Raw genomic sequence first — 27,225 nt, 5'->3', positions numbered from 1 at the left:
GCACGGTCAAAATGGGGTGGCTTGACCCGGAAGGGAAGATGCGGAGGCCACCTACCCGCCACGCCCTCGGAGGTTGGTACGAGGTTGTGAGTCTCCACGGTTCATTTGGTGAAGGCGATCCGAGCAACAGTGTCCTGTACTATTTTAGTTCAAAGTATACAGAAAACAGTATCTTCATTTGGTGACACGTTAAAGAATCCTCATTTGGTGAAGGTGGTCCAAGAAACAGTATCCTGTACTATTTCATTTCAACGAGTTCCTCGTCTTAAAATAATCATATTAGAAACATATATAACCAAGCAATACGTGATACTTTTAACAGTCCTTGAGCTCGAGACTACATAGACGGAGTATAGTGACCTGATTTTGAAATTGTATCACAACGTTCATGCGAAAATATTTAAATTGATAGCTGAAGAATGACAAGTGAAAAAAAAAAATTAAATAAATAATTAAAACATTGTAGATCCTCTAGACAGGCACTTTGAACAGTGTAGATGTATCGTCTGCTTCAGTAGATACCTTGAGGGCGATTAAATGTAGCGGTGTCAGCACTAACCGTCCGTCTGTCTGCTCCAAAGCGAAGGAAGAACCGGCTTAAGAAGAAAGAAAGGTTGTTAACCTTCAACCTCAAAAATGGCGGCCCCCACCCCAAGAAAAAAACAAAAAGAGCTCTAACCTCATTTTGCCCCCTATTTGAAAAGGCTTCCTGAGACCCTTAATTGAGCGAGGTCTGGTCTATTTAGCTACGGTGTGCACCATCAAGTTTTCTTCATCAAGAAGGATCATGGGCTCAGCAGCAGCAGAGCAACAGCCGTTGCTGCTCGGACAAGACCCTCACGGTCGAATCTCCGACTTGTCGTCTGCCACGATCGAGGAGCTCCTTGAGCATTCGATCCCGCTCCGATGGTGGGCACGTCTAGTGGCCTGGGAGTCGAGGATGCTCTGGCTCTTGTCCGGCTCATCCATTGTCGTGTCCATCTTCAACTACATGCTCAGTTTCGTGTCGCTCATGTTTGTGGGGCATTTGGGCGCGGTGGAACTTGCCGGCGCCTCCATGGCTAGCGTGGTCATCCAAGGTCTTGCTTATGGCATAATGGTATTTGCCCACCACTCTTAAAGTTAATTGATTTTATGGCTGCCAGTTCAATAATAATCACAGTTCAATGCTCATTATTTGGTTATGCTAATGGTTGCATTCACTTATCTGAATTGTCTGACATCACAAGCATATTGTCCAGCCTTTTTGTTGGAATTTCTATAAATCATATCAAGCCATAATGCCGGTGTTATTATATATTCCGTTGATTCACGAAGCATGTGAAACCAGTCATAAACTTCACTTGTGTTCCGATATCACGCAGTTGGGCATGGCCAGCGCGGTGCAAACTGTCTGTGGCCAGGCTTACGGGGCAAAGAGGTACTCAGAAATGGGCATCATTTGCCAAAGAGCTATAGTTCTGCACTTGGGAGCAGCTGTCCTTCTCACCGTCATATACTGGTTCTCCGGCGATATCCTCCTAGCGATTGGACAATCTGAGACCATCACTGAGCCGGGCCAGTTATTTACGCGGGGATTGATCCCTCAGCTATACGCATTCGCCCTCGCCTGCCCAATGCAGAGGTTCCTTCAGGCACAGAACATAGTGAACCCTCTGGCTTACATGTCCGTGGGGGTCTTCCTCTTGCACACCCTCCTCACATGGATTGTGGTCTATGTCTTGGACTATGGCCTTCTAGGGGCGGCCCTGACTCTGAGCCTCTCGTGGTGGATTCTCGTCCTCCTCAACGCTCTTTACATTGTCCTGAGCCCCTCTTGCAAGGAAACCTGGACTGGCCTGTCGATTAGAGCTTTCACAGGAGTTTGGCCTTACTTCAAGCTTACGGTTGCTTCTGCGGTAATGCTTTGGTAAGATCTTGTTGCAGAACTGCTTACTACAATCGTTCAGTCTTTTACATTGCCATGGTTGAGCAAGGTTTAGTTGGGCAGGTCGCAAGACAAAAATTTGCAATCTGCCCCCAGGGAACCATTCATATCTCGAACACTGTTCCATACACTTCTAGTCTAGGGTCAGTTGTAGTTTCTATCAAGAAACCTATTGTTCTTCTAAAGGACGTAATTGTCATTGTTTACTGCTCCTTGTAGGACTTTTGGAAAGGAATTTACCCTGAAGAATGAAAAAGTGAGGCCTTTAGATAGTTTAGGACTGATTAGAAACTCTCAGGTCATGTGTGCTAGCGAAAGTGGTTTAGTGCCTCTGTTCAATTTGGAAAAAAGTTTCTTCTTTTTATGACACCAGTACTATGTGGAAGATTTGCTTAAATTTGAAAGTGAGATCCTTCAAAAATAGCCTAAAGGACAGCCTTTGGAAAATGGAAGATTGAAAAACCATCTTATCTTAAAATAGAAATAAATAGAGATCCTGCCTCACAGCTGGTGAAGTGAAAATAGATTCAGTTGTACTCTTACTGTTCTTGAAGGTTTGATTCAGGGTAGTTATGCACAGCCAGGAACCAACTCTTTTATGTTATGGTCAGTTCCGCTTTCGAAAACTTCTTTCGAACAGGAAACCGACCAATCATGTTCCAATCCCGCTGGAAACCTACACATCAAGGGCGGTTCCAGTTGGCTGTGTGGATTTAATGTTCCCAAATGCCTAACTGTCGCAAAAGTGATCTTAGTTCCATCTGAATGCAGCTTGGAAATATGGTACTTCAATGGACTGGTGCTCCTGGCTGGTTTCCTCCCCAATGCTACGATAGAATTGGACACGATGTCCATCTGGTATGTCAGCTTATCATTCTTCTTCTATTGGACATGCTAGCTTCATCCTTCTAACATGATGTTTACCCTCATTTTCAGCATGAATTACTGGAATTGGGATTTACAGTTCATGCTGGGGCTAAGTACAGCGGCCAGGTCCGTCACTTCAAACGTTACAGATTGTTGAATGACATTTTAAATAGTTGAATAATGTTCGATTTTGGTTGGCAATCTCCTTAATTTTTGCTAGTATCATTGCCTACTCTTTTTGCTGGCCATACGAACTGCAAATAAATTGATGATAACTACTGTCACTACGCTCTTCATTCAGCTGGTGGATTAGTATGATCCCTGTTGTACTGTTGTCAGCTTACAGATGGTTTGGTGATCAAATGCAGTATCCGGGTCGGTAACGAGTTAGGGGCAGGTCATCCAAGAGTTGCGAAATTTTCAGTTGTGGTAGTGAATGTGACCAGTATTCTCATTAGCATAGTGTTCACTGCGATTGTTCTCATATTCCGGGTTGGTTTGAGCGAACTCTTCACAAGTGATGAAGAAGTCATCGATGCTGTTTCAGAAATAACTCCTCTGCTGGCCATCTCTGTCTTCCTGAATGGAATTCAACCCATACTGTCAGGTAACTGATATTGCATCAGGCATGATACAGAATTGTAATTGCTGGCATGCCCTGTCAATTCATGTCCACATTCTTTTGGTCCTGATTCATGTAGATAATAAAACAGTACATTCTTAAGAAGTGCAATAATTTGTGTTCAAATTTTTCAGTTAAACAAGCAATGTCATATCAAAGTTATCTCTGTCCTAATGATTTTTTAGACTATCTAATGTGTGTTGTCTAATCTGGTTATGTGCAACATTATGAGGCCTGGCACTTGATGTGTTAACTAATCAAATCAATGCCAAATCAAAATTCATGCTTCATGAATCTGCAGGTGTGGCAATCGGCAGTGGTTGGCAAGCTGTCGTGGCATACGTAAATCTGACAGCTTACTACATCATAGGTCTCCCCATAGGATGTGTTCTCGGTTTCAAAACTAGTTTAGAAGTGGCGGTAAATCAACAATCTCTCTCTCTCTCTCTCTCTCTCTCTCTCTCTCTCTCTCTCAAATGCTTTTTGATCTTCAGGGAATCTGGTGGGGAATGATCATTGGGGTTATACTGCAAACAGCAACCTTGATCATTTTGACTGCAAGAACAAATTGGAACAAGGAGGTAATTCCAGCTTCACATCACCTCACATCTCCATCATTTCCCGAATATGGCAAATACTGAATGAATATGCTTTCTCAGGTTGAAAACGCCATGGCTCGTCTGCACAGATCAGCAGAGTGAGACAGACGAGACTTGGTTGGGAAACAGAGAGGCGCATTGCATTCTAACTAACTCTCATTCTGCCATTTCACATTGCTACCATCCCTAAACGTAACAAGGAGAAATATAGCCCGTATGAAGGACCGGATTCTAATGAAGCAGTACTGGGCAGCCAATAATATTCGTGATCATTTAACTGATCACAGACCACAAGGATTCCCAATCCCAGGCCAAGACTTTGGAACCTCACTGCATTTGTATTGATCCTGTTGACGATCCAATCCAATTACGTGGTGTTGCTCAAAACTGGAGAAAAACAATTTACTGGATTTTTTCATCATCTAGAGAACATGCGGCATCAACTAACTGTAGTTTATACATCTTTTCAAAAGTTTTTGGCAAGTACGTCTAGTAACCCTCTTTTCAAATGTTTCCTATCATATCACGTGGTCGAACTGTTGTGCCATGAACAACAATGAGATGTCGTTCCATTCTGCTCAGTATCCTTGAGAACATCAGATGCACTCAGGTCTGGTGATAACATAGAAAAGCACAGATAGAAAGAGGCATTCCGCTAACTGATCTTTCTAGGATTAACCAATATGTTACAGAACAATCAAACATCGGAACTGATTATCCGTTCAACTTAGATACCATATTATTACAAATGCCGTGTCTGATGAATTACGTAGCTCATCAAAAGCACAACCCCTCGGCTTGTGTACTTAAGAAGGACAAACAATCGATTCTGCCAATCCAGAATAATCGGTGGAATTCCTCCCATCCCGGTTGCAATAAGAAACATGGAAGAACAGCAAAAAAGGGAAGATAAATGATGAGACAAGTCATGCAATTCATACATCAGGTCTCGTTCAACCGAGCAACGGAAAAGTGGACTGATCATTCTTCATACTCGCTCTGTTCAATTCAAAATGCGGTCGTTTAGTGAACTTGGGGATATCATGCCTGGACATTCAACACTGTTTGCGTCAAGCAACATGACAACAATAATAATAACCAATAATGACAGATTCATTGATGAACAAAACTGGTTGACCACTCCATTCTTTGCATGCCACAATGCTGCTTCCCCCATATACACGCTCATCTTTGGCGAACACCGAACTAGTGACTCGTGCCTCCAGTGACCGGACATTCTTCTCCAATCTCGGTTCACAGACATGGATCCCCTATACTGTACAGTACATGAATTTCAACCTCAAATTAATGAAAAATGTAAACTTTATCAACATCCGAGACCTATCAAGACACTTAGAAGAATGAGGTGCAAATGAAAGATCCAATCCAAGTCTCTCCCTTTACGCCCTTACAATGACCCACAAAATAAGTCGAGTTCATACCATTCATTTGAAAATTGCAATAAGTGCGAAATTACATGTTGATACTATTGCCCTTATAGTGAAGTGGCTCTGGAACACAGCAGTAGGGCTGTCAGAAGCCCGACCTGGCCTGACCCTATCCGAAACAGTGATAATACACAAATTTTAGGGCTATTGCCTGAACCAAAGGAGACCCAAACCGAAAAAGACACCAAAATTTAGTGCCGGTTTACGTCCAGGCTTTTTTGGTAGCCCCCAGGTACAATTCGATCCTTATATGTGGTCCAGAGCCTAAGAAGTATCTCTAGAGTCCCCTGCATTTCGTACAAGATCTTCGGTGCGTCGTCTTTCAGCAAGAAAAAAAGGCAGAAAAGGAAGAAGCTGCCGCATATTGCCTGAAGGAAGTACCGGTTTCTGATCCGCAAATGGGTGTGGCCCACCGTCGGGGTTCGTTCGATGCGGACAATCTCTTCACTTCGTCGAAAGGACGTGCGCGGGAGTTCGACCGCTTAGCAATGAATGAACCAGCTCAGTATGTGCACTAACCAAAATTTTCGAGCAGAAATTTTGATATCTTTTGTTTTTGCGCTACATCCTTTGGCATCTCATCATTTGGATATTTTTGGACATGATAGGAATAAATGTTCATTTCTTCCTAGAAGAGTAATCTTATCCTATTGGATCGGGTTTACGTTTTCGGTGCTCGACACTATCTATGACAATTGTGTGACGAAAGACCGGTTTCTCTCATATGGCATTGATTTTTCATCATATAGTTAGAGGTTAGTGGTTTTAGATTCCATTCGATTTTAGATCTGTTCAGATTTCACCTAAAATTCAAAACTTATTCATCGGAACAAATTCCTAAATTTTTAGAACGTAGAATCTACCATGCATATCTTAGGACTTAGAACCAAACCGGTTCCCAACGGTCCGGTATTCAGGTTCTCGATTCTATCCTAGAACCATACCCATCCTTACATCTAATAGGAATTCTCACGCAACCTGCCTGAATCAATTGCTTTTGACTTTTTGCTAGAATTAGTTTGTTTATATATGGGACTTGGAGAAGAGTTAGTTAATTGTTTCTTGGAGAGGGCAGCTTGGTGGAATAATTGAGGAGCTAAGAAACTAGTATTTCGGGACGTCGCTTTACTATTGTTAGGTGAAGCGAAGGGAAGGAGTGGTTTTTTCTATACCCTCACGCGAGCACCATCACGCCCATTTCTTGGCTGATTTCACCGCCTTTCCTTCGTACAAGAAAAAGAAAAAGGCTACTGTTTAACTCACGTGCTCTTTGACAATTATTCTAACACTCTAGACATCTCCAACGTGGACTCTTTCTCTACCGCTCTGACCTACTTCTCATGCTGTTCTACTAGTCATGCGATCCAACCAATACTTGCAGACTACAACTCTCAACAACCAACTTTTGCTTATAGCACCTAGTTGGTGTCTTGATTATTTTAGACAAAAATTGATCACAATTTCAACACTTTTCCCCATTCTGCAAAAGTGTACAATCAGATTGTCCGAACCTAATGCAATATGTGGTGAACAAGGGAAAATTGTTCAAAAAGTCCTAAAAGTATTGCATTTTTGCCAATTCAATTATAAACCTTTCAATTTTACCTATTGAGTGATAAATCTTTTTTTATTTTACCAATTTAATCAATTTTGGCTAGAAATTGCTAACACAGCCCCCAACAATGCCATGTAGAATGATCGGCACCGACATGGATAATTTTTTATATTTTATTTTATTTTATTTTATTTTATTTTTTTTCTTTCTTGTTTTTCCTTTCTCCTTCTTTTTGTTGATGGTTGGCCAGTAGCCATGTCCTCTACCACAAGCAAGGCGTGACCCGTTGAGGGTGAGCCTTGGCGAGGCTCACCCTCACCTAGGCAAGACCCAATGAGGGCCGACCTTGCCCAAGCCAAATCTAGCAAGGTCGGTCCTTGCTGGACATCGGCCAGGAAAAGGCAATGGTAGGCAAGGCCACCTTGGCCTACACAAAAGTCAGCCCCCCTAGCCTAGGCGAGGCTGACCCTCACCGAGCCTCGCCCGTGGCAAGCGAGGCCGACCAACCTGGCCACCAACAAAAGTAAGAAGGGGGAAAATATATATTAATAAAAATATAAAAATATATTAAAATATGAGTAAAAATTGTCTACGTTAACACCGATCGTGACATAGAATAGTCAATATTCACATTAGCATATTTCAGCTAAAATTGATCAAATAAACTCGATTAGTAAAATGTGGAAAGATTTATGACTCAATCAATAAAACTAAAATGTTTAAAGCTATATTGGTATCAGAGCAATAGATTTAAGTCTTTTTGGATAATTTTACCGGCAAATAAGTGTTTTGAGTTTGCTCTAGTGAAAGCATGGCGACAAGCGAAATGAAGTTCTCACTGGCGTTCCTCAGGCCCATCTCCTGACATTTATGAAGGCTCTTTATACCAAACGTTCACCGTTACAAGATAAGGGTCCCTTCCCTCTTCCAACTCTGGGCTCATAATCATATATACACGATAAACATGATAAAAGGAAGCCTATCAAAACATTACACCCCTCCATTCTCTCACATGGAGAGAAAAATGGCAGGAACTGCAATCTAAATGCTGGAAACCGAATGGAGATCAAATAAGCAACCGCTTTACATCATTGACCAGGTCTAATGTTTCCACATTCGATGAACTCTTCAAGCGAGCCGCAGCTTTTTCCACCGGAGACAAGCAGAGAATTAGGCATTAGTGTCCATGTCTGACATGAAACCAGATGAGATGACCAATTCAGGAGTACAGCTACCTCAGCGTTCCAAGTTGTTCTAGAATATGATGAGGGCTGTTATTTGTGGAAGAACCCCAGCAATCATTCCCCGCCAGATACCCCGAAATGAAGAGCACTCATCATGAGTTAGCTCAATGAGTTTTGTTTTAGTGATGAGCCAAATGCCATTAAAATGGTGCCAATGGGTGTATTGCCCCTAATAGAAAAGGTTTTAGCAGGGAAGCCATCTCATAGAAAATCATTCCCGAAAGATTGTTTCTAACATTGCCAACAAACTAGACGTAATGAATTGTGGCATAAGAAAGCTCTCGAGTTGTTTGTTGTCTAAAAAGGGATCAGCCAGCAATATGCCGTCACGTAAGGACGGTTCTGCCTCTTGAATATTTCCCTCATTAACTTTTACTTTAGCTTCTGTAGTTTTCATGCAGAGAACATTGGCATGGACTTCACGAGCTGATGAATCACCCCCATGCTCAATTTCAACTGAAAGAGTATGAATGTGAGTTTGATCACACACAATCGGTATGGAGATTTTTATTATATTTATAATATGTACATGAACGGGAAAAACACAATTAAAAAGATTTTACAAATATAACAATCTACAGTGTCAATGATAGCAATTTACAGTATCAATATAGATTGTGAAAGATTTGCTCTATCGACGGAATTGACACAAATCGTAGAAGATCGGCTCAATCAATGGGATTGGCACATATTGTAGAAGATTGGTGTATCATGGGAGATTTGCTTTATCATCAACAACCTCTACGCATTTCACTCTCTTCCGTTCCTTTATTTCCCTGACACTATGGCTAATGATGCAAAAAGCTCAACTGGCCTCCTTGCGAACGATCTGGACACGCATGTCCATAATGGCACCAATGATTATTGAGAAGAAGCGGAGGCCAGCCAATCCCCAACTTCTGCCTAACTTTCAAAGAGCACACCTGGGAAGTTGGCTCGAGATTTTTTACTCCACCCTAACCAGCACGTTTAGAAACAATCTTTCGGGCATGATTTTCTATGAGGATGGATGGGCAATACCCGATTGGCACTATTTGAATGGCATTTGGCTCATCACTAATATAAAACTTATTGAGCTAACTCAGGATAAGTGCTCTTCATTTCGGGCTATCTAGTGGGGAATGACTATTGGGGTTCTACAAACAGCAGCCCTCGTCAAATTAACGGTTAGAACAACTTTAGTTCTGAATTGTGCATCTCATCTGGTGTCATGTCAGACATGGACACCGACGCCTAATTCTCTGCTTGTCTCCAGTCGAAAAAGTTGCAACTCGCTTGAAGAGTTCAGTGAATGTGGAAACATTCAACCTAGTTGATGACGTATAGCGGTTGCTTATTTGATCTCCAGTTTCCTGCATTTAGACTGCAGTTCTTGCCATTTTCTCTCGATGTGAGAGAATGGAGGGGTAAAATGTTTTGATAGGCTTCATTTTTTCATGTTTTGCTTATCATGTATGTATGAGCCCAGATTTGGAAGAGGGAAGGGGACCCTTATCTTGTAACGGCGAACATTTGGGATAAAGAACCTTCGCATATTTCAGGAGATGGGCCTGAGGAATGCCAGTGAAAACTTCATTTTACTTGTCGCCATGCTTTCACCAGAGGAAACTCAGGAACACTTATTCATCGAGAAAATTGTCCAAAAGTTTTAAATCTATTGCATGTATGCCAATACAATTATAAACTTTTAATTTTTCTAATTTAATCATAAACATTTTAATATTTTACCAATCAAATCCATTTGGTCAATTTCAGTCAAAATTTGTTGACGTGGACATTGACCATCTTACATCACAATCGGTGCTAATGTAGAAAATTTTTAATAATATTTTAATATATTTTAAATTTTTTATTGATATACTATCTTTTTTCTGATTTTTTCTTTTTCCCCTTTTTCTTCCTTTTGATGGTGGTCAAGCGAGCTAGCCTTGGCCAATGAGGCTCGGCGAGTGTTAGCTGGCCTAGGCCCGAGAAGGCCAACCTTCGCCCAAGCCAAGGCGGCCTCGCCTTTGCTCAATTGATGCCCAAGCAAGGGCTGACCTTGCCAAATCTGGCTTGGGCAAGGCCGACGCTAGCCAAGGCTTGCCTAGGTGAGGGTGAGCCTTGGCGAGGCTCACCCTCAATGAGCCACATCTTGCCCGTGGCAGGTGAGGCCAATTGGCCAGGCCATGGCTGCTGGCCAACTACTAGCAAAAGGAAAAGAAAGGATAAAAAGAAAGAAAAATGAAAAAAGAATATATATTATTAAAAATTATTCACATCGTGTCGGCTATCCTATATGGTCGCGTCAGCAATTTCTAGTCAAAATTGGTCAGATAGACTCAATAGGTAAAATGTGAAAAGATTTATGGCTTAATTGGTAAGATTAAAATGTTTAGAAATTTTTGGACAACTTTCCCCTTTGTTCACTACATACTGCATTAGGTTTGGACAATCTGATTGTTCACTTGTGCAAAATGGGGAAAAGTGTTGAAATTGTGATCAATTTTTGTCTAAAATAATCAAGACACCAACCAGGTGCCGAAAGCAAAGGTTGCCTGAGAGTTGTGGTCCAGTATCGGTTGTATTTTGTGACTAATAAAAAAGCATGAGAAGTTGGTAGAATTAGACTTAGAGGTAGAGAAAGAGTCTATGTTGGAGTTGTCTGGCGAGGTCGAGCCCTGTCAAAGGCTGGGCAAGCTCAGCCTCAGCAGGAGTCGACGAGTTGTCTGGCAAGGTCGTCGGCCCTCATTTGGCCGGTCATCAGTCATCCCAAGGCGGCGGCCCGTCAACCAGCCAAAGCTTGAAGAAGAAGAGAAAGAAAAGGAAAAATGAGAAGAAGAAGAAAAGAAAAAAGTAATAAAATTATTTAAAAATTAAAAGAAAATGGTTTGCATTATAAATTTTGAATATGGTACTAAACGCAATTCTATTCTGAGAATAGAAATTTTGGGCAATTATCAAATTTCTTCAAATGCTTAGAAATTATTCTTAGGAATTAAAAAAGAATCATTTCGATAAAAAAATTATTCTTTCTAACAAAAATGGTTATCAAACACGTTCTTATTAATGGTGGTCCAAGCGACATGGACCCACATGATCTTGTCTGAAGAGATTACTTTGTCCACACGCGTTTTCTTCTTTCCCAAAATCGTACAAAAAACACGTACAAACGAGCAATGTGTGATACTTTTAACTATCCTCTAGCTCGAGGCTGCAACCACGAATTATATTGACGCGGCTTTGATATCATATTAGAACAAGCAAACACTTCCCACATTGTAGATATATCATCTGGTTCAGAAGATCCCTTAAGGGCGACAAACTGTTTCTCTGTTCCACAGCGAAGGATACGCTGACTTAAGAGAAAAAAAAACGGGTTATTGGCCTTCAACATCAATTTGTTGCGTATTTGAAGAGGCTTCCTAAGACCCTTGATCAGACGAGTTCTGGTCTCTCCGACTGCTGTCCAGTCATTTTGTTGGAAATTCTATAAACCGTTTCAAGCCATAATGTCGGTGTTATTATGTTCCGTTGATTCACGAAGCATGTAAAACAAGTCATAAACTTTCCTTCTGTTCTGATATCACGCAGTTGGGCATGGGCAGTGCGGTGCAAACTGTCTCTTGCCAGGCTTATGGGGCCAAGAGGTACTCAGAAACGGGCATCATTTGTCGAACTGTTGTGCCATGAACCCGGACAGGTTCAACCCGATCGGCCCCTACCGAGTCAGGCCCGGGTCGGGTCAGGTCTGACCCGGTTGGCCCCATTTTTAATTAAAAATTATTTTTTTAAAAAATTAAAAAAATTAAAAACAAAAAAAAATTAAAAAAAATCGAAAATTAAGAAATGTAGGGTTTGGTTATGAATTGCCATGTATTGCCTTTTTAGTGTAATTAGGCCTTTATTTACCCATATATTGATTATATTGTATGTTTAGTTTGCATATTTAATTATGTTAAATTTCACGTATTTAATTTTATTGTAATTAGGATCTTGATAGCTATGATTGTTACCTTAATGATTGTACACCCGTATGATCACCTTACATGTTAGTGGATAAGTATAAGATCAATCTAAAATGAACAAGATTATGTACCGAAATGGCACTAATTGGTTAATTAGTATAATCAAATCCCCGACCTTAGATTCTCTGGTTGCGTAGGAAGTAAGGCATGCTCACATGCTTCACTTGATTTCTAGCCGACCCCAATAGGCTAGTAGCGACTCCTTTTGTGCAAAATTCCTAAAAAAATATCCCAATATCACGCTGAATATGGGCTTGGGAGAGCACGCACCTAATTATGGGCCTTGGGCCCGTCCTTTAGGCAATACCCCTAAACCTATTCCTTCCCCCCGAGAGTAGATCGCGACAACAATGTTTTATTTATTTATTTTTAACTTTTTTCACTTGTCTTTTTTCAACTATCAATTTAAATTTTTCACAGGAACGTTGTGATACAATTTCAAAATCAGGTCACTATACTCCGCCTATGTAGTCTCGAGCTCAAGGAATGTTAAAAGTATCGTGTATTGCTTGGTTATATATGTTTCTAATATGATTCTTTTAAAACGAGGAAACTCGTTGAAATAAAATAGTACAGGATACTGTTTCTTGGACCACCTTCACTTCGAGAAAATATTGATTCTTAAAAGTGTCACTTGTCGCCTGTCCATTTATGTTTTCTGGATAAAATAGTACAGGACACTGTTGCTTGGCCGCCTTCACCTAATGAACCGAGGAGACTCGCAATCTCGTACCAACCTTGGAGGGCGTGCCGGGTAGGTGGCCTCCGTATCTTCCTTTCCAGGTCAAGCCCCCCATTTTTTTTTTTTTTTTTAAGCCCCCATTTAATCGAGCGAATTCTGGTCTATTTAGCTACGGTGTGCACCATCAAGTTTTCTTCATCACGAACGATCATGGGCTCAGCAGCAGCAGAGCAACAGCCGTTGCTGCTCGGACAAGACCCTCACGGTCGAATCTCCGACTTGTCGTCTGCCACGATCGAGGAGCTCCTTGAGCATTCGATCCCACTCCGATGGTGGGCACGTCTAGTGGCCTGGGAGTCGAGGATGCTCTGGCTCTTATCCGGCTCATCCATTGTCGTGTCCGTCTTCAACTTCATGCTCAGTTTCGTGTCGCTCATGTTTACCGGGCATTTGGGCACGGTGGAACTTGCCGGCGCCTCCATGGCTAGCGTGGTCATCCAAGGTCTTGCTTATGGCATAATGGTATTTGCCCACCACTCTTAAAGTTCATTGAATATGTGGCAGCCAGTTCAATAATAATCACAGTTTAATGCTCATTATTTGGTTATGCTAATGGTTGCATTCACTTATCTGAATTGTTTGACATCACAAGCATATTTTTCTTTTTTTGGTAAAAGTATAGTATAGACTTGCCAATCAAATTTAAAAAATGGAGGCCCGGCACCAATAATAAGCAGACACTCAAGAAGACCAAAGGGTCAAGAAGAGTGTAAGGGTGCTGTGGTTCCAAGGAGAATACAAGAGGCGAACATCACAAGCATATTGTCCAGTCTTTTTGTTGGAAATTCTATAAATCATATCAAGCCATAATGCCGGTGTTATTATATATTCTGTTCATTCACGAAGCATGTGAAACAAGTCATAAACTTTACTTGTGTTCCGTTATCACGCAGTTGGGCATGGCCAGCGCGGTGCAAACTGTCTGTGGCCAGGCTTATGGGGCAAAGAGGTACTCAGAAATGGGCATCATTTGCCAAAGAGCTATAGTTCTGCACTTGGGAGCAGCTGTCCTTCTCACCGTCATATACTGGTTCTCCGGCGATATACTCCTTGCAATTGGACAATCTGAGACCATCACCGAGCCAGGCCAGTTATTTGCGCGGGGATTGATCCCTCAGCTATATGCATTCGCCATCGCCTGCCCGATGCAGAGGTTCCTTCAGGCACAGAACATAGTGAACCCTCTGGCTTACATGTCCGTGGGGGTCTTCCTCTTGCACACCCTCCTCACATGGATTGTGGTCTATGTCTTGGACTATGGCCTTCTAGGGGCGGCCCTGACTCTGAGCCTCTCATGGTGGATTCTCGTCCTCCTCAACACTCTTTACATTGTCCTGAGCCCCTCTTGCAAGGAAACCTGGACTGGCCTGTCAATTAGAGCTTTCACAGGAGTTTGGCCTTACTTCAAGCTTACGGTTGCTTCTGCGGTAATGCTTTGGTAAGTATTTGTTGTAGAACTGCTCACTACAATCGTTCAGTCTTTTACATTGCCATGGTTGAGCAAGGTTTAGTTGGGCAGGTCTCAAGACAAAAATTTGCAACCTGCCCCCATGGAACCATTCATATCTCGAACAATTTGCGTACACTTCTAGTCTAGGGTCAGTTGTAGGTTCTATCAAGAAACCTATTGTTCTTCTGAAGGACGTAGTTGTCAGTGTTTACTGCTCCTTGTAGGACTTTTGGAAAGGAATTTACACTGAAGAATGAAAAAGTGAGACCTTTAGATGTTTTAGGACTGATTAGAAACTCACAGGTCATGTGTGCTAGCAAAAGTGGTTTTTTGCGCCTCTGTGTTCAATTTGGAAAAAAGTTTCTTCTTTTTATGAAAACAGTACTATGTGGAAGATTTGCTTAAATTTGAAAGTGAGTTCCTTCAAAAATAGCCTAGAGGACAGCCTTTGGAATATGGAAGATTGAAAAACCATCTTATCTTAAAATAGAAATAAATAGAGATCCTGCCTCACGGCTGGTGAAGTGAAAATAGATTCAGTTGTACTCTCACTGTTCTTGAAGGTTTGATTCAGGGTTGTTATGCACAGCCAGGAACCAACTCTTTTATGTTATGGTCAGTTCCACTTTCCAAAACTTCTTTCGAACAGGAAACCGACCAATCATGTTCCAATCCTGCTGGAAACCTACACTTCAAGGGCGGTTCCAGTTGGCTGTGTGGATTTAACTTGCCCGAATGCCTAACTGTCGCAAAAGTGACCTTAGTTCAATCTGAATGCAGCTTGGAAATATGGTACTTCAATGGACTGGTGCTCCTGGCTGGTTTCCTCCCCAATGCTACGATAGAATTGGACACGTTGTCCATCTGGTATGCCAGCTTATCATTCTTCCTCTATTGGACATGCTAGCTTCATCCTCCTAACATGATGTTTACCCTCATTTTCAGCATGAATTACTGGAATTGGGATATTGAGTTCATGCTTGGGCTAAGTGCAGCAGCCAGGTCTGTCACTTCAAAAGTTACAGATTTTTGAATGACGTTTTAAATAGTTGAATAATGTTTGATTTTGGTTAGCAATCTCCTTAATTTTTGCTAGTATCATTGCCTACTCCTTTTGCTGGCCACACAAACTGCAAATAAATTGATGATGACTACTGTCACTACACTTTTCATCCAGCTGGTGGATTAGTATGATCCCCATTGTACTGTTGTCGGCTGACAGATGGTTTGGTGATCAAATGCAGTATCCGGGTCAGTAACGAGTTAGGGGCAGGTCATCCAAGAGTTGCGAAATTTTCAGTTGTGGTAGTGAATGTGACCAGTATTCTCATTAGCATAGTGTTCACTGCGATTGTTCTCATATTCCGGGTTGGTTTGAGCAAACTCTTCACAACTGATGAAGAAGTCATCGATGCTGTTTCAGAAATAACTCCTCTGCTGGCCATCTCTGTCTTCCTGAATGGAATTCAACCCATACTGTCAGGTAACTGATGTTGCATCAGGCATGATACAGAATTGTAATTGCTGGCATGCCTTGTCAATTCATGTCCGCATTATTTTGGTCCTGATCCATGTAGATAATAAAGCGGTACATTCTTAAGAAGTGCAATAATTTGTGTTCAAATTTTTCAGTTAAACAAGCAATGTCATATCAGTGTTATCTCTGTGCTAATGTTTTTTTAGACTGTCTAATATGTGTTGTCTAATCTGGTTATGTGCAACATTATGAGGCCTGGCACTTGATGTGTTAACTAATCAAATCAATGCCAAATCAAAATTCATGCTTCATGAATCTGCAGGTGTGGCAATCGGCAGTGGTTGGCAAGCTGTCGTGGCATACGTAAATCTGACAGCTTACTACGTCATAGGTCTCCCCATAGGATGTGTTCTCGGTTTCAAAACTAGTTTAGAAGTGGCGGTAAATCAACAATCTCTCTCTCTCTCTCTCTCTCTCTCTCTCTCTCTCTCTCAAATGCTTTTTGATCTTCAGGGAATCTGGTGGGGAATGATCGTTGGGGTTATACTGCAAACAGCAACCTTGATCATTTTGACTGCAAGAACAAATTGGAACAAGGAGGTAATTCCAGCTTCGCATCACTTCACATCTTCATCATTTCCCGAATATGGCAAATACTGAATGAATATGCTTTCTCAGGTTGAAAACGCCACGGCTCGTCTGAACAGATCGACAGAGTGAGACGGATGAGACTTGGTTGGGAAACAGAGAGGCGCATTGCATTCTAACTAACTCTCATTCTGCCATTTCACATTGCTACCATCCCTAAACGTAACAAGGAGAAATATAGCCCGTATGAAGGACCTGATCCTAATGAAGCAGTACTGGGCAGCCAATAATATTCGTGATCATTAACTGATCACACACCACAAGGATTCCCAATCCCAGGCCAAGACTTTTGAACCTCACTGTATCTGTATTGATCCTGTTCACGATCCAATCCAATTACGTGGTGTTGCTCAAAACTGGAGAATAACAATTTACTGGATTTCTTCATCATCTAGAGAACATGCGGCATCAACTAACTGTAGTTTATACATCTTTTCAAAAAAATTTGGCAAGTACGTCTAGTAACGCTCTTTTCAAATGTTTCCTATCGTATCACGTGGTCGAACTGTTGTGCCATGAACAACAATGAGATGTCGTTCCATTCTGCTCAGTATCCTTGAGAACATCAGGTGCACTCAGGTCTGTGATAACATAGAAAAGCACAGATAGAAAGAGTCATTCCGCTAACTGATCTTTCTAGGATTAACCAATATGGTACAGAACAATCAAACATCGGAACTGATTATCCATTCTACTTGGATACCGTACCGTTACAAATGCCATGTCTGATGAATTACGTAGCTCATCAAAAGTACAACCCCTCGGCTTGTGTACTTAAGAAGGACAAACAATCGATTACTGCCAATCCAGAATAATCGATGGAATTCCTCCCATCCCAGTTGCAATAAGAAACTTGGAAGAACAGCAAAAAAGGGAAGATAAATGATGAGACAAGTCATGCAATTCATACATAAGGTCTCGTTCAATCGAGCAACGGAAAAGTGGACTGATCATTCTTCATACTCGCTCTGTTCAATTCAAAATGCGGTCGTTTAGTGAACTTAGGGATATCATGCCTGGACATTCAACACTGTTTGTGTCAAGCAACATGACAACAATAATAATAACCAATAATGACAGATTCATTGATGAACAAAACTGGTTGACCACTGCATAATTTGCATGCCACAATGCTGCTTCCCCCATTTACACGCTCATCTTTGGCGAACACTGAACTAGTGACTCGTGCCTTCGGTCACCGGACATTGTTCCCCAATCTCGGTTCACAGACATGGATCCCCTATACTGTATGGTACGTGAATTTCAACCTCAAATTAATGAAAAATGTAAACTTTATCAACATCCGAAAGACCTATCGAGACACTTAGAAGAATGAGGTGCAAATGAAAGATCCAATCCAAGTCTCTCCCTTTACACCCTTACAATGACCCACGAAATAAGTCGATTTGATACCATTCATTTGAAAATTGCAATAAGTGCAAAATTACATGTTGACACTATTGCCCTTATAGTGAAGTGGCTCTGGAACACAGCAGTAGGGCTGTCAGAAGCCCGACCTGGCCTAACCCTATCCGAAACAGTGATAATACTCAAATATTAGAGCTAATTGTCTGAACCAAAGAAGACCTGAACCGAAAAAGACCCCAAAATTTAGTGCCGGTTTACATCCAGGCTTTTTTGGTAGCCCCCAGGTACAATTCGATCCTTATATGCGGTCCAGAGCCTGAGAAGTATCTCTAGAATCCCCTGCATTTCGTACAAGATCTTTCTTTTTTCTGGTCGAATTCGTACAAGATCTTCGGTGCGTCGTCTTTCAGCAAGAAAAAAAGGCAGAAAAGGAAGAAGCTGCCGCATATTGCCTGAAGGAAGTACCGGTTTCTGATCCGCAAATGGGTGTGGCCCACCGTCGGGGTTCGTTCGATGCGGACAATCTCTTCACTTCGTCAAAAGGACGTGCGCGGGAGTTCGACCGCTTAGCAATGAATGAACCAGCTCAGTAAGTGCATTGACCAAAATTTTCGAGCAGAAATTTTGATATTTTGTGCGTTTGCGCTACATCCTTTGGCATCTCATCATTTGGATATTTTTGGACATGATAGGGATAAATGTTCATTTCTTCCTAGAAGAGTAATCTTATCCTATTAGATTGGGTTTACGTTTTCAGTGCTCGACACTGTCTACGGCAATGGTGTAACGAAAAGACCGGTTTCTCTCATATGGCATCGATTCTTCATCATTTAGTCAGAGGTGAGCAGTTTTAGATTCTATTTGATTTTAGATCTATTCAGATTTCACATAAAATTCAAAACTTATTCATCGGAACAAATTCCTAAATTTTTAGAACATAGAATTTACTATGCATATATGAAAACTTAGAACCGAACCGGTTCGCAACGGTCCGGTTTTCAGGTTCTCGATTCTATCCTAGAACCATACCCATCCTTACATCTAATAGGAATTCTCACGCAGCCTGCGCTGAATCAATTGCTTTTGACTTTTTGCTAGAATTTGTTTGTTTATATATGGGACTTGGAGAAGAGTTGGTTAATTGCTTCTTGGAGCGGGCAACTCGGTGGAATAATTGAGGAGCTAAGAAACTAGTATTATTTCGGGACGTCGCTTTACTATTGTTAGGTGACACGAAGGGACCCTCACGCGAGCACTATCACGCCCATTTCTTGGCTGATTTCACCGCCTTTCCTTCGTACAAGAAAAGAAAAAGGCTATTGTTTAACTCACGTGCTCTTTGACAATTAATCTAACACTCTAGACATCTCCAACGTGGAATCTTTCTCTACCACTCTTACCAACTTCTCATGCTGTTCTACTAGTCATGCGATCCAACCAGTACTTGCAGACTACAACTCTCAACAACCAACTTCTGCTTTCAGCACCTAGTTGGTGTCTTGATTATTTTAGACAAAAATTGATCACAATTTCAACACTTTTCCCCATTATGCAAAAGTTTACAATCAGATTGTCCGAACCTAATGCATTATGTGGTGAACAAGGGAAAATTGTCCAAAAAGTCCTAAAATTATTGCATTTTGGCCAATTCAATTATAAACCTTTCAATTTTGTCTATTAAGTGATAAATCTTTTTTTTATTTTGCTAATTAACTCAATTTAATCAATTTCGGCTAGAACTTGCTAACACGCATGCCAACGATGCCATGTAGAATGATCGGCGGCGCGTGGATAATTTTTTATAATATTTTTTTATTTTTTTTTCTTTCTTGTTTTTCCTTTCTCCTTTTTGTCAATGGTTGGCCACTAGCCATGTCTTGGCCAGCTGGCCTCACCTACCACAAGCAAGGCGTGACCCGTCAAGGGTGAGCCTTGGCGAGGTTCACCCTCACCTAGGCAAGACCCAATGAGGGTCGACCTTGCCCAAGCCAAATCTGACAAGGTTGGTCATTGCTGGACATTGGCTGGGCAAAGGCAATGGTAGGCCAGGCCGCCTTAGCCTACGCAAAAGTCAGCCCCCACTAGCCTAGGCGAGGCTGACCCTCACCAAGCCTCGCTTGTGGTAGGCGAGGCTAGCCGAGTCGGCCATCGACAAAAGTAAGAAGAATGGGGAAAATATGAAAAATATATATTAATAAAAATATGAAAATATATTAAAATATGAGTAAAAATTGTCTACATTAGCACTGATTGTGACGTAGGATAGTCGATATTCATGTCAACAAATTTAAGTTAAAACTAATCAAATAAACTCGATTAGTAAAATGTGGGAAGATTTATGACTCAATCAACAAAACTAAAATGTTTAAAGCTAAATTGGTATAAGAGCAATAGATTTAAGTCTTTTTGGATAATTTTACTGGTAAATAAGTGTTTTGAGTTTCCTCTAGTGAAAGCATGGCGACAAGTGAAATGAAGTTCTCACTAGCATTCCTCAGGCCCATCTCCTAACATTTATGAAGGCTCTTTATCCCAAACGTTCACCGTTACGAGATAAGGGTCCCTTCCCTCTTCCGACTCTTGGCTCGTAATCATATATACACGATAAACATGATAAAAGGAAGCCTATCAAAACATTTCACCCCCCCCCCATTCTCTCACAGCGAGAGAAAAATGGCAGGAACTTCAATCTAAATGCTGGAAACCGAATGGAGATCAAATAAGCAACCGCTATACATCATCAACCAGGTCTAATGTTTCCACATTCGTTGAACTCTTCAAGCGAGCTGCAGCTTTTTCCACTGGAGACAAGCAAAGAATTAGGCATCAGTGTCCATGTTTGACATGAAACCAGATGAGATGAACAATTCAGGAGTACAGCTACCTTAGCATTCCAAGTTGTTCTAGAATATGATGAGGGCTGCTATTTGTGGAAGTGTTGGAAGATATGCAGAAAGTTTGGAAAGATTCGATTAGATCAAATCATAGAGATTTTATTGAATCAATTAAAATCAGATCTAATCTGTACATTGTATCATTTCCTTTTCTTTTACACATACTTTGTAATATAATACAACTCTGTACATTGAATGAAAGTCAGAGAAATACACAAAAATTCCTATACTTCTTCTTCTCAATTTACCTTTCCCTTCATATTTTGACATGGTATCAAAGCTCCGAAGACTCTGACATTGCTTCCGCTTCATCCGTGTTGATTGCCTAGAAGAACCCTATCCTGCAAAAGGGTTGCCGAGAGGAATCAACACTTTTTTTAAGGGAAATTTTTCAATATGAACCAACCAGAGAATCTCACCTCCAACCTAGATGAACAAACAGCAACAGCAACGACCCCACAGGCTTCCAATGCTATTTCCGTGGCCGAACAACAATTCGGCCAACCCCATATCCAAAATCAACATGCATATTGGCAGAATGCTCCGGCTCAGTTTAATCTGGGTCAACCATTTTCGGCGTATCCCTACCAATGGATGCCATATCCATAGATCCCTGGGACGAATCCAATCACATCATCGCTGGGATTTCAAAGTAATATGCCGAGCGACGGAGGCCTACCAACCAGCACTGGGGCAGGCTCGACCATCAGCCCGGAGCAGACGAGCGGATTGAATAATTCTAGTGCGAGACTTCAGGGGCAATCCACAAATCTATACAAGGGAATACCACCTGGTTTTCTTCTATTTCCTTTCGCGGCCGCCATGGGTCAACCAGAGCCCGGCGACGCACTATATGTCTCCACTGCCGACGGACCGGAGTTGCGGCTCATCAGCCACCCTCTCACGGGTCCAGAGAATTACTCAACTTGGGCACGGGAATTTCGGTGAGCCCTAATCACAAAAGACAAAGAGGGGTTCATCGACGGGACCGTTCCGATCCCAACCGACGAAAAAATGGGAAAACAGTGGAGAAAATATAACCAATTGGTCAAAACATGGATCGGCAACTGCATCAACCTAGAAATCGCGACTAGGTTACCACCCATAGAAGACTCAAAAATAATTTGGGACAGCATCCGAGAAATGTACGGCAAATTGGATCGAGCAAAAAAAAATTCGCTCCACTAAGCACTCAGCGAACTGAAGCAAGGAAACACATCGATGACAACGTGCTTCAACAGGCTTTCAGCACTCTGGAACGAGTTGAAAGCCACTAAAGAAAAGCTGGAAGGGCCCGAATCGACCCTCCAGTAGTATAGAGCCACGAAAGATAGGGAGAAGGCGACTCAATTCTTACTCATTTTGAATGATTCGTATCTCATCTTCCGATCGCAGATTCTGGCAATGGAACCGGCACCAACCCTCGGCCGGATCTTCCAGCTTGCGGTGCAAGAGGAGAATCAAAGGCTTGCTTCGTCGAACAGCAAAAACTCCGAAACCCTAGCGCTGGGTGGCAAGGGTGGAGAAGGAGAAGACCCTAGAAAGGAAAGGGCAGGAGCAATTGCTAGGGTTCGCGAATCAGAAGGCGTATAAATGGGGCAGCCGGACGACCTAGATCGAATGTCGCGATCCGACGGCTCCAAAGGCGCGCAGGCTCCGTCTGATCTGAACGGTGGAGATGCGTCCGTTCCAAGGGGATCCAATGTCCTTACCAATGTCATTTATATTCCGGACTTTCAATTTAATCTCATTTCAATGTCTAGAGCCTGTAAGGAAAACTCTTGTCAAGTTCTTTTCAATACTGATACTTGTCTGTTTCAGGCCCTTTCAACTGGGATATTGATGGGCTGGGGTAGTCTCTCTGAATGATTGTTTTTTCTGGAAAAGCTTGCCAACAAATTTTAATCTTTTTCCTTGTAATAAGAAATCATTGTGTAACTCAACTTCCAATTATATAAATTTCCTTTTGCACTCCAGATTGGGTCATAACTCTCATTTTTCTTATCCTCAATGTCGAATTTGCCCGCTTGTAAAGCAATCACGTAACCCTTTCCCTACTGCATGCTGATGTCTAGGGACCCTCTCATACAGTAAATCATGATGGGTCTCGTTTTTTCCTTACCATTGTGGATGATCACTCCAGAGCCACATGGATTTTTCTCATGCAGTCTAAAAGTCAAGTTGTGTCCAACTTAAGAACCTTTCTTTCCTTGTCCAAAACCCAATTTGAGAAACCTGTGCAAAGAACAAGGACAGACAATGTGAAGGAATTTTTTAATCATGAATGTGCGGACCTTTTTTTATCACAAGGGATATTGCATGAAAGCTCCTATACCTATACACCACAATAAAATGGAGTGGTGGAAAGGAAGCATCGTCATCTCTTGGAGGTTGCCAGAGCTTTAAAGTTTCGAGCTTCTATTCCAGATATTTTTTGGGGGGATTGCATATTGGCTGCTACTTATTTAATAAATCGAATGCCTACCGAGATTCTGGATGGACAATCTCCTTTCCATATACTCTTTGGAAAGAAGCCTGACTTGAGCCACTTGAGAGTTTTTGGTTGTCTGTGCTATGCTGCAATTGTCGGGCCCAAAGATAAGATGAGTCCACGTGCTCGCAATTGCATCTTCATGGGATATTCTACCTTACAAAAGGGATATTGGATTTTTTATCCGAGTACAGGAGAATTTTCTGTCAGCAAAGATGTTATATTCCAGGAAATTGTTTTTCCTTTTGCCGACCAGAACAAAGGTGGCACTGAACCAGGGCATTCTCCAACCTATTCTGCTGAAGATAGGTCTGCAGCTTTCGGATATATCTTTCTCCCTCCGTTGACAAATACACCAGGTTTTTCTAAATCCACTACCAGCACAACACCTTTAGTGGATGTCTAGGATGAAAGACTGAATTATGAGGTTCCTTCAAATCTGCCTACTTCAGACTCGTTTCCTGTGCAAATTCCAGACAATGCTACATCTTCGGAAGATGATCGACCCAGACGTTCTGGTCGTGCTACTCGACCACCTACCTGGACTAAAGACTACATATGTGGAGTCAGGAATTCACCAGGTATTCCTTTTCCAATCTCATCTTATGTTTCATTTGATCATTTATCCCCGGCGCATCAATGTTGCATTGCTCGTATTTTTGAAGAACAAGAACCATCCAACTTCCATGAGGCAAGTAATGATCCACGATGGCAAACAGCAATGGAGGTAGAATTGAAGGCTCTCATGGATAATCACACATGGGATCTTGTTCCCCTACCTCCACATCATAAAGCAATTTGATGTAAATGGGTATACAAGATCAAATATCAAGCAGATAGGTCAATTGAACGATACAAAGCGCAACTAGTGGCTAAAGGCTTCACACAGAAAGAGGGTTTCAACTATCACGAAACTTTTTCCCCCGTGGCCAAGGATGTCACAGTTCGTTCCTTTCTCTCCGTAGCAGCCTCTCAAGACTGGTCGTTACATCAGATGGATGTTCATAATGCCTTCCTCCATGGAGATTTAGACGAGGAGATATATATGGAAGTTCCCCAAGATTTGCGGAGACAGGGGGAGAATAAAGTATGTCGTCTCCGCAAATCTTTGTACGGACTCAAGCAAGCATCCAAACAGTGGTATGCAAAATTTGCTGAATCACTGATAGCTGCTGGTTTTCAACAATCCAGATTTGATTATGTTGTTTTCACATGGACTCAAGGTACGTCATCTATCTACTTGATGATATATGTAGATGACATACTCATTATGGGAAATGATGAAATAGCTATCAAAGGCCTTAAGGGATACCTGCATTCTACTTTCCATATTAAATATCTGGGATCGCCAAAGTATTTCCTTGGGATCGAAATTGCTCGATCTAGCCAAGGAATCTCTCAGCCAGAGAAAATTTGCATTGGAGATCATTTCAGAAGCAGGATTATCTGGATATAAGCCAGCTGTGGTACCGATTGAGCAAAATGTCATACTGACAACCGCTGATTATGATGTTGAACTATCTCAGGAGGCAGATCCTATACTCAAGGATCCTTTGGGCTATTAGAAGCTTGTCAGGAAGCTCATATATTTAGCTATGACCAGACCGAACAAAAGTTATGCTGTGCAGATACTTAGTCAGTTCATGCATAAGCCAAAACAGTCTCACATGAATGTCGCGCTGAAGGTCGTGAAGTACTTGAAGAAATGTCCTAGTCTTGGAATTCTTCTCTCTAGGAAGTGTGACATGAAGATGACTACATACTGCGACGCAGACTATGCAACCTATCTTATGAGCAGAAGATCAATAACTGGTTTTTGTATCAAATTGGGGGATTCTTTGCTTTCTTGGAGAACAAAGAAACAACCAACTGTCTCGTTATCTTCGGCAGAGGCGGAATATCAAGCCATGGCTAAAACCACATGTGAAATAGTGTGGTCGAGAGGGTTACTTCAAGATCTTGGAGTGCAGGTCAAGGGACCAACAAGATCATTCTGCGACAATGATGCAGCCCTCAAACTTGCATCCAACCCTATCGTGCATGAGAGAACGAAGCACATAGAAGTAGACTGTCATTTCACCCGCGAGAAAATCCAGGAAGGGATAGTCGAGACACAAGGGATTGGAACACAAGAACAACCGGCTGATGTCTTCACCAAACCTCTGTGTCAAAGACAGCATGCATATCTCTTGAGCAAGCTAGGCATCTTTAACATATACAAGCCACCAGTTTGAGGGGGAGTGTTGGAAGATATGCAGAAAGTTTGGAAAGATTCGATTAGATCAAATCATAGGGATTTTATTGAATCAATTAAAATCAGATCTAATATGTACATTGTATCATTTCCTTTTCTTTTACACATACTCTGTAATATAATACAACTCTGTACATTGAATGAAAGTCAAAGAAATACACAGAAATTCCTATACTTCTTCTTCTCGATTTACCTTTCCCTTCATATTTTGACAGGAAGAACCCCAACAATCATTCCTTGCCAGATACCCCGAAATGAAGAGCACTCATCATGAGTTAGCTCAATGAGTTTTGTTTTAGCGATGAGCCAAATGCCATTAAAATGGTGCCAACTACCAATGGGTGTATTGCCCCTAATAGAAAAGGTTTCAGCAGGGAAGCCATCTCATAGAAAATCATTCGAAAGATTGTTTCTAACATTGCAAACAAACTAGACGTAATGAATTGTGGCATAAGAAAGCTCTCAAGTTGTTTGTTGTCTAAAAAGGGATCAGCTAGCAACAAGCCGTCATGTAAGGACGGTTCTACCTCTTGAATATTTCCCTCATGAACTTTTACTTCAGCTTCCATAGTTTTCATGCAAAGAACATCGACATGGACTTCATGAGCTGATGAATCACCCCATGCTTAGTTTCAACTGAAAGAGTATGAATTTGAGTTTGATCGCACACAATTGGTATGGAGATTTGTATTATATTTATAATATGTACATGAACAGGAAAAACACAATTAAAAAGATTTTACAAATATAGCAATCTACAGTATTAGTACAGATTGTGAAAGATTTGCTCTATCAACAGAATTGACACAAATCGTAGAAGATCGGCTTAATCAATGGGATTGGCACAAATTGTAGAAGATTGGTGTATCATGGGAGATTTGCTTTATCATCAACAACCTCTACGCATTTCACTCTCTTCCATTCCTTTATTTCCCTGACACTATGGCTAATGATGCAAAAAGCTCAACTGGCCTCCTTGCGAATGATCTAGACACACAAGTCCATAATGGCACCAATGATTATTGAGAAGAAGCGGAGGCCAGCCAATCCCCAACTTATGCCTACCTTTTAAAGAGCACACCTAGGAAGTTGGCTCGAGATTTTTTACTCCACCTAACCAGCACGTTTAGAAACAATCTTTCGGGCATGATTTTTTTATGAGGATGGTTGGGCAATACTCGATTGGCACAATTTGAATGGCATTTGGCTCATCACTAATATAAAACTTATTGAGCTAACTCAGGATAAGTGCTCTTCATTTTGGGCTATCTGGTGGGGAATGACTGTTGGGGTTCTACAAACAGCACCCCTCGTCAGATTAACGGTTAGAACAACTTTAGTTCTGAATTGTGCATTTCATCTAGTGTCATGTCAAACATGGACACCGACGCCTAATTCTCTGCTTGTCTCCAATCGAAAAAGCTACAACTCGCTTGAAGAGTTCAGTGAAATTGGAAACATTAGACCCGGTTGATGACGTATAGCAGTTGCTTATTTAATCTCCATCGGGTTTCCTGCATTTAGATTGCAGTTCCTGCCATTTTCTCTCGATGTGAGAGAATGGAGGGGTGAAATGTTTTGATAGGCTTCATTTTATCATGTTTTGCTTTGCATGTATGTGTGAGCCCAGAT

General features: G+C 41.6%; 3 protein-coding genes across 3 annotated transcripts; all 3 read left to right on the top strand.

The window, feature by feature from the left end:
• Positions 1-705: 705 nt before the first annotated feature.
• Positions 706-4,596, top strand: LOC104442456 (protein DETOXIFICATION 41-like). Its single transcript, XM_010055896.3, has 8 exons — positions 706-1,099; positions 1,365-1,909; positions 2,699-2,785; positions 2,864-2,920; positions 3,163-3,401; positions 3,718-3,836; positions 3,911-3,997; positions 4,076-4,596. The coding sequence occupies exons 1-8, from the start codon at positions 788-790 to the stop codon at positions 4,115-4,117; spliced, it is 1,488 nt and encodes a 495-aa protein (XP_010054198.1). The 5' UTR covers positions 706-787; the 3' UTR covers positions 4,118-4,596.
• Positions 4,597-13,091: 8,495 nt separating this feature from the next.
• On the top strand, positions 13,092-17,136 carry LOC104442466 (protein DETOXIFICATION 41). The gene is made up of 8 exons (XM_010055900.3): positions 13,092-13,473; positions 13,905-14,449; positions 15,242-15,328; positions 15,407-15,463; positions 15,706-15,944; positions 16,261-16,379; positions 16,452-16,538; positions 16,617-17,136. Exons 1-8 carry the CDS (start codon positions 13,162-13,164, stop codon positions 16,656-16,658), a joined length of 1,488 nt encoding a protein of 495 aa, XP_010054202.1. The 5' UTR covers positions 13,092-13,161; the 3' UTR covers positions 16,659-17,136.
• A 7,798-nt stretch (positions 17,137-24,934) lies between these two features.
• Positions 24,935-25,573, top strand: LOC120286723 (secreted RxLR effector protein 161-like). Its single transcript, XM_039299174.1, has one exon. It carries the CDS (start codon positions 24,935-24,937, stop codon positions 25,571-25,573), a length of 639 nt encoding a protein of 212 aa, XP_039155108.1.
• The last annotated feature ends 1,652 nt before the right edge of the window (positions 25,574-27,225 follow it).

Source organism: Eucalyptus grandis, chromosome 1, assembly GCF_016545825.1.
Source record: "Eucalyptus grandis isolate ANBG69807.140 chromosome 1, ASM1654582v1, whole genome shotgun sequence".
Classification (NCBI taxonomy): domain Eukaryota; kingdom Viridiplantae; phylum Streptophyta; class Magnoliopsida; order Myrtales; family Myrtaceae; genus Eucalyptus; species Eucalyptus grandis.
The sequence above is the reverse complement of the archived record's forward strand: the minus strand, read 5'-3'. Positions and strand labels throughout refer to the sequence as shown.